General features: G+C 52.0%; 1 protein-coding gene across 1 annotated transcript in view; it reads right to left on the reverse strand.

Annotated features, from left to right (window-relative positions):
* Window positions 1–2,506: 2,506 nt before the first annotated feature.
* FOXO6 (forkhead box O6) overlaps window positions 2,507–14,830 on the reverse strand; it is a 95,125-nt gene continuing 82,801 nt past the window's right edge. Inside the window, exon 2 of the mRNA XM_090057776.1 lies at window positions 2,507–9,870. Coding sequence (XP_089913902.1) covers window positions 8,458–9,870 — 1,413 coding nt within the window. The 3' untranslated portion in view covers window positions 2,507–8,457. The remainder of the gene's footprint in view (window positions 9,871–14,830) is intronic.

Below are 14,830 nucleotides of genomic sequence, written 5' to 3' on the forward strand. Positions count from 1 at the left end.
AAATCATGTTAATGCATGTGTAGACATGCCCACTATGTAGTCTTTCTAGGCTTAGAATAGGAGGACTGAACCGAAAAATCTGTAGCCTCTATACTACATGTGCAAAGCATGATACCCTCAAACCTTCGGACCAATTTCCCTTAGAGCATTCTGTGTCCCTTTTTGTCCACAAAAACAATTTCCCTTCCAAATTCTAGCTTTGTATCCCTACCTTTTAGCAGGTACCTGGGTCACTTAGTTATACCTACAGACAATCAATCTGTAAATTCTCCTTGCATTCAGAACGTCTGGGGCTAGGGTATTTACCCCTCAGTCTTTCCCACAAAATATTCTTGTTGGGCAAGAGATCCAATGAGAACATTTTCAAAATGGATTTGGAAGCCTAATTCCTACTTTTACAAATGCCTTCAGAGCAATGATCCAGAGTATTTTGGTACCTGGACAGGCGGGCAAATGTATGGTGGAATTAACTACTGCTTCCAATAGGAATGTATCACCCAAATCACTTCGGTGTTTTAAAAACCCTACCAAGCACTGATTTTCTGCTTTAGGTGCCTGGATACTTTAAAAATCTAGCCCTTAGGAGCCTATTTAGCTCGGATGCTTGTATAACTCTCTCAAGGCCCTTCTCTACATTTAGAAAGACACATAGGTTCCTCAAGATCTAGCCTCAGAAGTGTAAGTCACTTCTGAAAATGAGAATTATGTTCCCAAGTCACTTAGGAGATTTTGAAAATGTCTTGCAAAAGCTGAAAAAAGGTTATCCCACAATGGGAATATTGCGGGGATCTGGATGACTGGAAGGGATACTAAACAGGAAATATGGAGGCAGCTTTAGTGGCAGGTGTTTCAAAGGCTCCTGCTCTGATACCTGCATGTATTCCTGGAAATGGAAGGTGGGATGGGCAGTGTGGAGAAGAAGGATATTAACAAAGGAGGAGGTTGGCATCAGTGGGCAGCGAGCAGTGGGTGAGTGCTGTGATACAGGCTATCAATTATCTGAAGTATCAGTAAAAGTTAAAAGTCAGTAAAAATAGTTATCAATAAAAATGTCAAGATAATGCAGGAGAAATATTTTTTTTCACTCTCTTGTACATGTTTCTAGCCTCTGTGATAGGTTTAATACATAATCCAGTTTTACAGGCTGTTTTATGATTAGGGTGGTAGGTTTAAAAAAAAAACCAGATTGACATGAAGAGAAGAGGCAGTACCTCAACCACAAGCACTTGCGCTCCTGTCACACACAGATCATGGCGTGATGGTCCTGCTCTGCAGCCAGTTGGACCAGCTGAGCAGAATAGTGCCTTTGGGTCATGCAACCTACCCATAGCTCAGGACCAGGTTTCACAGAGTGCATAGCGTAGTGACTTACATTGTTATTTTCTTATTTTAAAAAATAGTCAAAAGCCCACTTTTCAAACATGGGCTCTGCATTTGGGAACTCAATGCTGGTATGGACAGGCCACTGGCAAGTGAAGGCACACACTGTTGGAGCGTAAATGAATCACCCAAGTGCAAATTTAGCCACCAAAGAATGATAGTCTCACCTAGGCAAGGGCTGGCATAAGGCATCACTCACAGACCACCATTCAGAGTTGGGAGGTGGCAGAGAGGATGCAGACACACATGGGAGCAGAAGGACCTTGGAGTAGGACAGCATTAGCTAGAAAGAGGATGATGACAAGGGGGAAGGGCTTCTGGCATCAAAGGGCAGAAGAGACTTGGAATAGCAGGGGGGCTAGTGGTATTGAACTGCAGAAGGGGCACAGGGTGGAGGCAGCCTGAGGAGGACAGGCAGGGATATTCTACAGTGGCGACTGCCTGGGTCACTGGGAATGGGCTGCATTCTCGGTGAATGACTCCTACTAACAGCGCAGCAATCACATGGAGACCCAGAGCCATTCACATGCCCAGCCACAACTACTCTACACCATCTGCTTTCTCATGTCCTTGCATGGCTGTGGCACAGACAACTGCTTTTTCCCCACAGAGGTACTAGTGCCTTCTCTACAAAACAAGTTATTTACTGAGTCTTCATGTTGCCCATCACCCTGGGTCCAGCCCAGCCCTGAAAGTGCTAGAGACTCTACTCTCCATCCCCAGGGCCTTGCTGGTAGGCCAGTGGCAGATCTGAGGATATTTGTTCTTGTCCCCTAGTGACCAGTTCTGATGTTCTGCATCCTGGACCGTCTCACAACAATGACAGCTGGGGTGAGAAATATCCCATCACCCCAGAAGGACCGTCTAAACTGATGGGCATTTGCATGTCATGCTCTTCTTCTGAACTCCATTTGGTCTTTCATCATCCCAGCCCAAGGGTCATAGAGGACCATTTCATTGTCCATCTCTCTCTCTCTCTCTCTGAGTCACCATTATTGCTGCCTTCTCCATCCATTCTCATGCTCATGCACCAGAAAGCATGTGTGTGCCTGCACATATCCACACATGCATGCAGACCCAGGCACATACCTGTACACACACACACTGAAGCCAACAGCCAGGCCTGTAATATTTAAAACAATTTTATTCATGAAAATATGCTGTACAATGCACTATACACAGTTCTTTACATTGCCACATACACAAACTCTAATAGCACAATCAAGAAGGTTACATCGCCTACAATATATGTGCGGTGAGAGATAACAGCCTGTCAGAAACCCTCCCCCCAAGTCTGTACAGTTATAAATATGAGGGAAAGAATGAACCAAAACATCTGTATAAAGCAAACTGCTGGAGCTGGTCACTCCAGAGCACCCTCCCTTCTCCGTAGAGCCTTCTCCTCTACCAGATCGCTCACTCCTAGCCTGGGGTAGTGTTCGGGGTCACTGCAGCCAGGGACCACCAGAAGCCAAGGGAGATGATCTGGTATGAAGTTCTAGGCAGAACAGCTGTACTTAGGCAGAGGGGGACAGACATGGCTTCCATCCTCACTGGAATGAGCTGGCAGGCTAAGGTCTGGATGGCCATGACCAGAAGAGGAGCTTCCTACAGGGTGGGGTTGTAGCCTGTGGTCCAGAAGTCATTTCCAGAGAGAGAATTTAAAATAAAACTTGAACATCAGCCACAGATTTCTCCAACTCAAAGCAGTGAAAACTAAGACCCAACTTGCCCCTTCCCTGTGCTTCCCGCAATGTTAAAAGCCAAGCTCCTGGGGGTCTTCTATGTGGGGCTGCAGAACTGGTTCCTTGGCTCCAGGTATGCTACAACCGTTGTTCAGACTTGATCCCATGGCCAGATAATGCCTCTTGTGGGCAGAGAACTGCCATGTCCTCATCATGACAGAGAGCAGTGGACTAGTCCAGGCTAAGCATAGTTGTTCCCTCCTCTGGTCAGGCACACTGTAGAAGACAGCATGGCCAGCTCATGACCTTCCTAGACCTGGTCTTCCCTGCAGTCAACATGGGGTAAGAGCATCTGGCCACTTTGGGCCCTGCCTGCATGGCTGCTTGGGGCCAGCCAAGAAGCACCTTATAACTGCCTGCTTATGAGGGTTGTTGGGAGACACTTGCAAACTGGCTGAGTCTGGGGAGCCTTGGCCAATGACTTGCAGCTCTGCCAAGGGGAGCAAGTTTCCACCCTCAGGTACTGGGTGTAATCTGCAGACAGATGGCCTCAGACCACCCTGGAGAACATGGGCCACAGAATTTGGGAAAGGCCAACCCAGAGATGGATTTTTGTTCCTGAAGCAACCCTTCATTTTTTTCACCCTCCCCCCATCTGCATCCCTGATGATACGGCACTCAACATCTCTTCTTTCCCCATCCCTGAGCCGTCCTAGCCCCATGCACACAGGCCTACCCTATCTTGCCTGCTGTACTCTCTTCCAGTCTCCTGGGGCCACCTGTCTGTCCTGCCCTAGGTGTTGCAGAAGTCACCTCTAAACCATTGCTACATTTTGGCTTCCACTCCAGCTGGTTCCAGCCCTCTACTTAACATCACCCTCATACACCTGAAGCTGAACAGGTCCTTCCCTGGAGACTCAGGCATCACTGGGCTCTCTCAGGTGACCAAATGACCTGCCCAGCTCTCCACCCACTGCCCAGCCCCCCCTTGCACTGCACAATGACGGTATACACGACGCTTACCAACACGACTCCACCGCACACACAACAACCCCACGGTCACGAACCACAAAGACACCTTTGCAATAAGACGTGCCTGGGGGTGGATTCCCAGGTCAAAAACACTGCGGGGCAGGGAAGGAGGACAGGATGAGTAGGGAGGAGCATGGCAGGCCTGGGAGGCACAGGAGAGGGGTCTTTTCTCTTACTACTACCCTGCCCCATTGCTGATGCGGCTACCTCTCAGTGCTATCGGATGGCTCAGGACCAAGTGAGGCCAAGGGGCTCTCCAGACCTGCCAGGGGCTTCCGTGTTCCTCTTCCCCTTTACTCAAAGAGGAAAGTTTACTGCCAGGTGTAAGCTCAAAGGTTCCCCTCACCCATCAGCAATGCACTCTAGGAAGTGTGTAGCAGGGGTAGAAAGCAGTAACTGAGGTTTGGAGGGAGCAGGGGCTAGTCTAAGATGGATGAAGTCCCTGATGCTCAGCTCCAAGCATCCTAGTGAGACTGTACCAGCACAGGGCAGAGCCAGGCCACAGACCTAAGCCAGCTGAATGTCAGGATGCCTGTTACCCAGCAGCCAGGTTCAGACAGGTGGGTAGAGTTTACCTCCGGTATTTCGGATTCTCCCCATGCTGCCCCTCTCCTCCCTGCCCCCCTCCCCACCAGCAAAAGCAAAAATCAGAGTGTCCAAAAGGAACAGAGAACTTGAAGCAAAGCCAAACTGGGCATGGACTGTGACAACCCATGCCGCCTGCCCAGCCACCCAATGGCCATACACCAAAATTGTATCCATCAATCTGCCTTCCTACAAAATAACCAGAGGCCCCAAGTGCCTGGCCAGTGTCAGCAGAGACTATAATGCTACCTGCAGGTGGCATATCTCTGAATGCCTCTGCCCTCTATTGTGCTGTTAGATGCATGTCTGATCACCTGTCTAGAAGAAACTAGATCCCTTCCCTTTTGTCCCAAGCACGGAAGGACAGTTAGGACACAGCCACACCCAAATGCTCACAGCACTTGCAAGGGGCCCCAGCCCTCAGTCTCCAGCATCATCATGGCAAAGAGGTCAGGCAAAGATGCCAGCCTCCTAGCTGACAGTCCCTGGCACCTCCACCCCACCCCCTGGGTGCACGGCAGGGTATTAAGTAACCACTTGTTATTAATTTCTGTTTTTGACTAATCAAATGTGTCTGAAAACGAAATCTGAATGTATAAAATGAATGAATTAATTTTCTCAACAAAATAGTAACTTTTTTTTAAAAAAAAGCATTTAAGAAAGACTATATATCATAGAATATATTAAATTCTGTACATGATAAAACAATGTAAACATAATTAATTAACCTGTAATGTCTTTATAAATAGACTACGACTGCTATGTACCTGGAGCAAAGGTGATCAATGGTACATGGGGCTTCCTTGTGATTATCCACTGCAAACATGTTGGGCAGTTTGGGTACCAGATGGAACCTCACTGGGTAAGGGGGACAACTGGATATGCCCACCCACGGGGTACTGCCTTTCCCCAGGCAAGAAGCAGCTGCCATGACTGGGACATGTTGCCTGGACCTTGATGCACATGAGATAATGCTGAGGGCAGGGAGAAGGGAATGGAAAAGGGATGGGACTGAAAAAAATAATCAGTTGGTAATGGAATCCTTTCTCTGTTCCTAGGGGAGCCTTGGGGACTCATGGAAGAGCCAGTGACATGCTGAGAGAAAGAAGGGCAAACTTCAGGGTGGGAAGGGGAACCAATCCCCCAGGGAAGGCAGCCCTCCCCTGGCATCCGAGTCAGGACTCCAACCCACCTGAGCTGTTGTACTCAGCTCCATGGATCTCTGTCTGTTCAGAACCAGGTAAGCCTGAATCTAGATCACAAGCCTTGGACCCCTGGATCAAAAGTGTCCTTTCCACACTGAAGGGGACACAGGCCCATGAGGAAGGATTCATCATAGCTACAGCCAGGCAGCCCCATGGAGTCAGGGACCCCTGGCCCCTAATGATGAGGCACTTTGCCACCTTGGCATCTAATGGTTGTGGCTCTTTGGTGATCCAGCAACCTCACCCAGATTGTGCCAGGTTCAGTGTCAACTGGACTGGAAAACCTAAAGCAAACCCCAGTAGAGTTTGCAGGAGCTGGGCACCAGAGCCAGGAGCTCCATTTCATTTTGGAGCTCAGCACCAGAGCTAAGACCGCAGGGAACTGCATGGGGAAGCTCAGGCTGCAACACTTGGAGCAGGTGTCAGTTTGACTCAGTATGGAGGCAGATGCTGCCTGCAGTGTGTAGACACTGCTCTGGGCAGGCTGGGCTCAGGCCTGCATTGGTCAGGAAGCTGGAAGTTCTGCACAGCTTGAATTTGGTCACCAGCACCCTCAGTGCCCAGCTCCAGCAGCATCACTGCTGCCTTCCCCCCCAGCTAAGACTTATCAGACTGGCTGGCCCCATTCAGAGTCCTACTGGGAGCCAGTCCAGAAGCCCTGGGCTGGCACCATTCTTGCTGAATGTGAGGAGGACCCTCCCCTCCCCATGAAAGCTGATCCCCTGCTTAGCATCCCAGTGCTCTTTGAACTGCTGTCACCTACTGGGCCAGCTCAGGTGTCTTGTGCCCATGGCAGCATTTGCCCAGGTGCAAAGCAGTCCCTCCCTTGGGCTCACATTGTTAGAACCCAATATTTTACCTTGGGGGCTTCTGAGATTGGCAAGCACCTGCCTCTCTCTCTCACTCACTGCCATAGGCTGGCAGTCCCCAGGTTCAAGCTTCATGGCAACCAGCACAGTAACCCATGGGGCAGGAATGGGAACATAGGTTAAACTAATGTGAAAACCCAGGGGCACAATACTAAAGTGCAGGATGGCAGTAGGAACATTGGAACCCTAAGCCCCTTTCCAGGGGACATAGAGAAGCCGGGGACCCTGGAGCAGAGCTGCCCCAATTCTGGAGCCATTTCACATTGCAATCCAGACCCAAGTTTTGAAATGCTTCCAGAGCCAAGACCCCCTGAGCTAGTCCCACCTCCAGATCTCAACACTGTGGCTGGAGCAGACTCCTGATATGAACCCACAATGTCTGTGTCCATTCATTTACCCTGTCACCGGTCTGAGAGCAGAAGGCAGTTCTCAGCAGAGCTCTCCTCTAGCTGCTTTTCGAACCCCATTATTATTCCATGGCAAGAGAGTGCATGAAATCAAATAAATAAGCCCCTATCTTTCACCTCCTCCCAGCCAGTCTGGAGTAGAGGGGCCAGGCTAGCAGAGCACCCAACACAGGGCCAGCTCCTGGCACAGTACAGTGGGCCCAAAGAACAGGCATTTGAGTGTGCAACCATGGATAAAGCACCTGCTTTGCATGTGCACACATGTGCAATATACAGACAACTTGCCAGTTATTGGTGTTTTTCTTGCAGGCACCAAGGCTGAAAACGTGGCCATCCACAAAGTTGGCTGAGATCAGAAGCCAGAAGCCAACTTTGGAGCAGGCCCCATGTGCGTGGGTGCTGCCAACATGCTGTACCAGCTGCTAGATCTACATAGTTCACAGGCTTTCCCTTGCTCACCAGATTGCCATCAGGTAACCAAACATGTTTTAAGCAGTACAAGGAAATCCACAATTTTGGTATGGACTTGGTGGGTGGAAGGGCCTGCAGACTGCAGCTCATTTAGATGACACACAGCAAAGGGATCTTGCTAAAGTGGTGAGCCTCCCTTGAGTAGAGGAGATCATTTTACTTGCAATTGGTACTTAAGTGTCTGAAAATGCTCAGATTAAAACAAGCCCTTCTAAAGGTGTGGGGGGGGGGGGACCCGATCAAGGTACCCTGCTACAGGACACTACATCTACAGCAGGCTCCAAAACCCAGCACAAGGCTAGCAGATGTGAAGAGTAGGGGGAATCAAATAAAGTGGCAGCAAGGGGTGAGCCACCACTGGGGACAATTTGGAAAGGTTTTCCCAACAAATGCAAATCCCTTTGGGCCCAGACACCCAGCCTGACTTGCTAAGGAACTTCACAAATGGCACAGTGAGCTAGGGAACCTGCCTAACCAGTCTGGATTGAACAAGGCTGCCCTTTGCACCAATGCCTGTCTGCTCTCTCTTATTTTTACAGCATGAGGTCTAGAAGCTGGTGTGGGAGTTGCAGCTCTCCAGCAGATTCTGGAGGTGGCTTGTCTGGAGCACCCAGCAGTACTGTACCTGGAAATGGATGGGGCTGTGTCCTATGCCTGTACTGATGTTTTACCTATGGTTTGTGTTTAGTGTTGATCTCAAGTTTAAATGGATGGCTCTAGCCTGTCTTAACAAATAAAGGCAGAAGAGAAAAGAAAAAAAAAAAAAAGAGTTTGTTTCAATGTTCCCCTTGTGACTGCTTGGTGGAGAAATTCTGGGTGAGCATCACCCTGGCACCCAGCTCTGATTGGTGGGTTGAGGGGCGCTGGGCAATGAGGGCATGTTGAGACCATTCTGTGGTGGAAGAGCCGAGTCAAAGTTAAAGTCCATCTCATCACTGTCCATAAAGTCATTAAGGATAATGGACTCCACATCACACTCCAAGCTGCCATTGAACATGTCCAGGTCAAGGTCTGCTGGGAACCTGTCTTGGCCCAAAACCGGGGGGTGAATGGCCCCTTGGTAGGGGCCCTGTAGGGAATCCAGCAAGCTCACATGTGCCCCTTGGTTATTAGCGTAGGAATGGAGATGCCCATGATGGGGCATGGCTGCCATGCTGCATGTGTCACTAGGCAAGCTCATAAGGCTGACAGGATTAGGTAAGGCACTGTTGTTGACAGCAGGATGGTGACTGGCTGGTGACGGGTGATACAAAGTGTTGTTCTTCATTAGGGAGGCAGAATGGGCAGGGTAAGAGGCTAAGCCCTGATCCCCACCTCCACACATAAGGGCATTGTGTCTGTGGCTGCGGGACTGCACCATGGTGCTGGCTTGAGACATGGGCAGGTCACCCTGGGCCATGCTCTCTTTGTGCGTGTAGGAGATGGAGGACAGCAGGTCCTGCAGTGAGGCATTCCTGTATGAGCTGACGGGTGAGAAGGTGGCTTGCTTGTTCTCCTGGATGGTCTGCATGGGCAGACGCCGCATCAGGTTCATGGCTGGCTGGCTATAGATAGTCCCACAGTATGTGTTGGTGGCAGCCCCCATGGTTGAGCACTTGGAGTTGAAGGTGAAGCTGGAGCTTCTCTGTCTGAGGGCTCCTGAGGGGAGCTGCTGGGAAGGGCTCATGCTGTAGTTGTCCTGCAAGTCATCCAAGAGGCTCTCCCCGAGCCCCTCATTCAGGTTAATGGTGCCAGTTAAGTCAGTCAGCCGGGGCAGCTCCACAGAGCACCTGGTATTCAGGGAGGGAGACATGGTGCTGGATGGACTGGGGTACATCAGTGGGGAGGATGGTGTCCCATCATCGTCCTCCAGGTCATCTGGCTCATGGTTGGCCATAATCGGTGAGAGGCGCCCACTCATTGTGCTGGCCGAGGAATTGGCCCGTGTCCGGAAGTCGGCCCAGGCATCGTACTCATCACTGGCGTGGGATGCAGGACTCTCAGACCACTTGGCCTGCTGGGAGGATGGGCTGTCTTCCCCACGCTCCTGCGTGGCCTGGAGTTGCTTCTTCTTGCTGGCTTTCCCTTTGATCCTCAGGAACTTGCTGTTGTTGTCCATGGACACTGCCCGCCGGCGAGGCGTCTTACCAGTCTTGCCCCCCTCAGGGTTCAGCATCCACCAGGAGCTCTTGCCAGTGCCCTCGTTCTGCACACGGATGAACCTGGTGTGCAGGGACAGGTTGTGCCGTATCGAGTTCTGCAGAGACAACAAAACACAGAGAACCCTGGGTCATTAGAAGGCACCAGCACCCTGGTCCCCTCATGGCCACACCTGTCACAGCTGAAGGAGAGCTTCCCTGGGCTGAGCACAGGTCTGGGTAGCAGCCATAGGATAAGGCCACCTGTTTCCAAGTCCTGGTTCACTACAGAAGCAGTGTGCACTCTCCAAAAAGCACTAGATTTAGCCAGACAGGGACTCCTCAAAGGCTCTGACTGCCTTGGATAATGAACACCTCACCCCCTCAGGACAGGAGCATCGTAAGGGCAAGCTCTTTGTTTCAGCCTCTGCCCTGGCCAGGTGAAATCATGGGGCAGTCAGCCCCCATCACTCATTTGGGGCTTGGCCTCTCTATGGCTGCCGAAAAAGGAACTTGTGAGTGCCATGGGAAAAGTCTATAACATGGACATTGCACTGATACAACCAACCCCCTGCACACAGGCCACTGGCCAGACCCCATTCTCAGGCATGATGATGTTCTCTCTGCAGGATAAGCCAGGAGTGGCTCCTTGTGGAGACTGACCCTAATGTCAGAAACAGCAACATGGGAGTAAGAATCAAGACAAGCCCTGAGCACCTGATAATATGAACCACCCCCTTCCACCCTCCTCGCTTCCCCCTTGGACCCCCAGCTCCTACTAGCAGAGCCTGCCCTCCGATACCTGAAGCCTGCTGTCTGCCTTCCAAACACGGCCAGATGAAAGTGCAGCTCTGGCTTGCTGCTGCCGGGTACCTGGGAGTCCCATGTTGCCAATCCCCATCCTGACTCTCTCAAACACACTTCCTCCCTCTCCCTCCCCAACTCTGCTGGGTTCTTAATCCCCACTAACAGCTCCTCCCTCTTCCCCCACCCCACATCAATCCATGCTCATGCTAGCCTCTGGAGCATCCTCGCCCTGGAATCAGCCGGCTGGAATGGTCAGGGCACACCAGATACAGCCCACCAATTGGGCTGGAGGCCTCTGCACTCCTTATCTAGGTGTCTGGTTCCCTGGCATGTATAAAAAGCATACATAAAATTAGCAGAACCTTCTGAACCAGTCCTGAATAGGAGCTGTGTCTGGCTGCACCCCCAGCAGTACTGTGACTCAGACACAGCTCCCTAGTCACTGCCTTTTATTCCCTTTTGCACTGGCATTCACATCAGTCAACCAGTGCCATAGAAATATTTGTGGAAGAAGATGTAGGGTGCCGCCCAGGTGAATATTTATTTGCATACCACAAAGGTTAAGTCAGCCATCTCAAAAGCTTTTTTTGGCCTTGAGGAGCATCCATTCAAGAGCATAAATAAGAGCAGGTGACTTAGGTGACTGCCCATACATTGCCAATAGCAATTCACAAGCAGCTGGGATGGCCTGTAGTTCCTCGGTTGTCCAGCTAGTAACGTCAAGCAGTTGGCCCAGTCAAAGCAGGTCAGAGCCTGGCTCTGGGTAATTCATAAGCAACAAACAGGGCAGGAATGTCTCCATACCTCACTTCCCTGGCTCAGGGGCTTCTCACACTTCTTTGCAGCAATTTTTCCGTCCCAGGCAAATGCTGCTATTGTACTACCTTGTGACAGCTCAATGGTCATTGATGCATGGGGCATGCATACTGGATCTGATCTGGATTGTGGGTCTGGGGCCCACCTCTAGTGCAAAGACATACTGGGAAACTGTGTTACTGAGGGCAAGCTTCTGCCACATCCCTCCCCCTCCAGCCCCCAACTCCTGTCCTGCCAGCTGCTTCGTTCCTGCCCCCAAGATGTGAGGAGGAAAGTTGGATGTGCACAGGAGTCAGCACAACAGAACCTAACCCTTTGCTTTTCCTCCACCCCTTTGAATTCAGGAGCTAGGGTGGTTACGTGGAAAGTCCCTGCTTACAAACAAGAGCCACTTCAGATCCCTGAGTACCTCACAATTGCGGCTTCGCACAGAAGTTGGGCCGGTTCAGCACCAGACCCCCAGGGAGAAAATGCACATGTCCTCCCAACCCACCCAGGAATATGCGACAAAGCCTGTCCCCGCTGCACACTGCCGGCACCCGCTGCCATTTGAGAGATTTTTGACACCGGAGAAAGCAAGTTTCAATGTTGCAAATGGAGCGACAGGAGGAGGCCGTGCCCACCGACTCGTACCACTGCTTTGATGCTAATGCCGAGCGAAACAGCAAGAATTCGATCCAAGACAAACGAGAGAGTCTGTGACCTGTGGCTTATCCCTCGGAGTCCAGGGGAATTTTCCCATGGAAGTGCCAGTGGGGCTCCGCGCAGCAGATTAGCCCCGCTGACAATAGCAAGTGTCACTTGTGGCGATGCTGAAGAAACCCTGGCTACCCCGCAGCAAAGGGGTGAGTGCTCTTCCTCACGCCCCCGTGCACCAGGACCTACGAGCACTGTGCTCTGCCCCCTCAGAAGTGTCCTCTGCCCCCTCCCAGCCCTGGGTGCCCCTTCAGAGACCCTGCAGAGCAGAAGAGGCTGGCAGACGAGGGCAAGTAGCAGGGGTGGAGATGCCCGTGGCTGCAGAACTGACTTGCCGAATGAGCTTGGGAAAGTTGCCTTCATGCTCTGTGCCTCAGTTTCTCTGGCTGTCAGCAATGCTTCCCTGTCATAAGGTTTGGAGCCCCCCCAAAAAGGTGAGAGCCAAGGGCAAGGCCCAGGAGTGGGGTAAGATACTCCTAATTCTTCATGTCGGGAAGCCATGGCTGGAGCTTCAAGTGACTCGCCAAGGGACCTGTAGCTGCCACAGTAGGCAGCTAGCTGGGGCTAGGGGTCACAACAGCAGGGTGCCAGTCTTAGCTGAGGGGGCTGTGGTGAGGGGAGCATCAGGTGAAAAGGTAAGGGTTTAGCCCCACTAGAGGAGGCAAAAAGTGGACAGGGAAGAAGTTGCTGAGGTGCCGGGGAGAAAGTTTGGTGCCTTTGCCAGCATACAGTGGAATACTAATGAAGAGGCGAGTGAGTTACAGGCCTCATATATCATATTATGTAATGGCTTACTTCTCTGCACTTCATTTATTTGGAGATTGCTCCCAGCCTGGCTCCTCGCCAGCAGCCACCAAATCCAAGTCTACAGAAATCAATCTCGCGCTGACTGATTAAGCCGTGTTTAGAACTAATTGCTCCTTCGTGTGTGGGGAGAATAAATTACGGGCTTTAATTTCACATCTTTAAAATGCAACTGCAGGTACAGGCTGGCCATTAACCCCTTCCTGGGCTGCCCTCAGCACAGAGCAGGGTGAGGACTCAGTCCCATCCCTGCCAGGTTGGGTTGGGAGGGGGGCGGAGGGGTGGCTTTGCTGTCCCCTGCCCCACAGGGGGGCTTTGGAGTCCAGGCAGTTCTGGGCTGTGGCAGCATGAGGTTATTTGCCCGTGGAGGCAGCACCTGGCACTGCAAGGGGGCTGATGAGGAGCCAGCACTGGCCCTCTGCCCCCTCCGATCTGGTGGCTGTACACAGAAAGGCTTGTCATCATCCCCAGGCAGGGATGGCTGCCAGCTGCAGCTGGGAGGCAACCAAGGCACAAGCAGCCCCTTGGATGCACTCCCCAGCCCAGTCCATAAAACCCAGAGGAACAGTGGTTGTGTCCCTGTCTCCACATTGCACCAGCTGCTCCCTGGCTCTTAGTCTGAGTCCAGGGCTCTCCACTTCTCACACTCTGCCCTGCACTCTTGAGACCCCCCTTTTCTGTACCCTTGCCCCTCCTTCCTCTCTACACCTGCCCTGCACGCATCACCCCCTGCGGCTGGCCTCCCCACTCCAGCTCTAGTTTTGATCTCCCGCACAAAGCCATGGGGGACACTTGATAGTCCATCCCAGGACATGCATGTGTAACCAAAGGCAGGCAAAGCCCAGGGTGCAGAGGGGAGCCAGCTGCTCTGGAAGTCAGTGATACAGGGCCTGAGGGTAGGTCCTGTAGTTGGCCTTTTGTAGTGGTGACAGCAGGGGCTGGCTGTTTCATGCTGAAACCTGGTAGAGGAAAGGCTGCAGAGACTTCAGCATGCACTCACTGGTGGACATCCTGAGCTTGACTGAGGACAGCAGGGGGCAGGTTCCCCATGCCACAGCTGGGACTCAGAGTTGCCTTGGGGTGATGACCCCATTAGGGAGGGGGGGTACCCAGACTCCTTCTGCCAAGAGCCGGGTGAGAAGCTGCTTGCAGATGGGTGGAGCACCAGAAAGGCAAGGGGCAAGGTGGGAGCAGGCACTAGATGGCACTAAGGGGAGGCAAAGGTGCTGCCTATTACTCACAGAAAGAGAACTGCCGGGCAGAATGCCACTTCATGCCCATTCTCCCTAGCCCTGTCCCCCAACCCCCCAGCCCCCAGCTGCTGCACACAAGCATTCCCCCTTCCAGTGACCTTGGTTGCTAAGCACTTCTGATGCCTGTCATGCACTCTGGTCCAAGGCATACTCAGAGCCACGGGCACTGCCAGCCACCAAGGACCTGGGCTTCAGTCCAGTTCTAAATGTGACAGACACCACCTCCCCCAGCACCCTGGCTATGCAGTAACTGCCCCTTCCCAGCAGGGCTCACAGGCACCTGTATCCATGCCAGGATGGATGAATACCCTGCCACAGTGCCTGAGACGTGCCCAGGGGCAGCTGCAGCCTCCTGCCTGGCCCCTGCTCCTGTCACATCTATTCGGCTCTGCAGGTGATTTTTGTGCTGCTGTTGAAAGCTCAGGCTTCTTGCTGCCAATGCCTCCTGGGGCACTTTAGTCGTCCAGAAAGGCAGCCAAACAGAGAAGGCTTGGCAAGCCATGCACACAAACGCAGGGTATAGGACCGGCCACTCTTCACACTACAGCCACAGTGGATATCCAGTGCAGAGTGAAATGCCGTGGTATCTGAGGAAGAAGGGGAAGCACAGCACAATTCAGATCTGAAGCCTTATCCCTAGGAGGGACCATGTGCAAGCAGCTCTGCTGCCATCACCAGCCCTGAGCCTTCTCTGCCACTGAAA

The sequence above is a fragment of the Crocodylus siamensis genome, chromosome 7 (genome assembly GCF_052110815.1).
Source record: "Crocodylus siamensis isolate JL-2025a chromosome 7, ASM5211081v1, whole genome shotgun sequence".
Taxonomy (NCBI): Eukaryota; Metazoa; Chordata; order Crocodylia; family Crocodylidae; genus Crocodylus; species Crocodylus siamensis.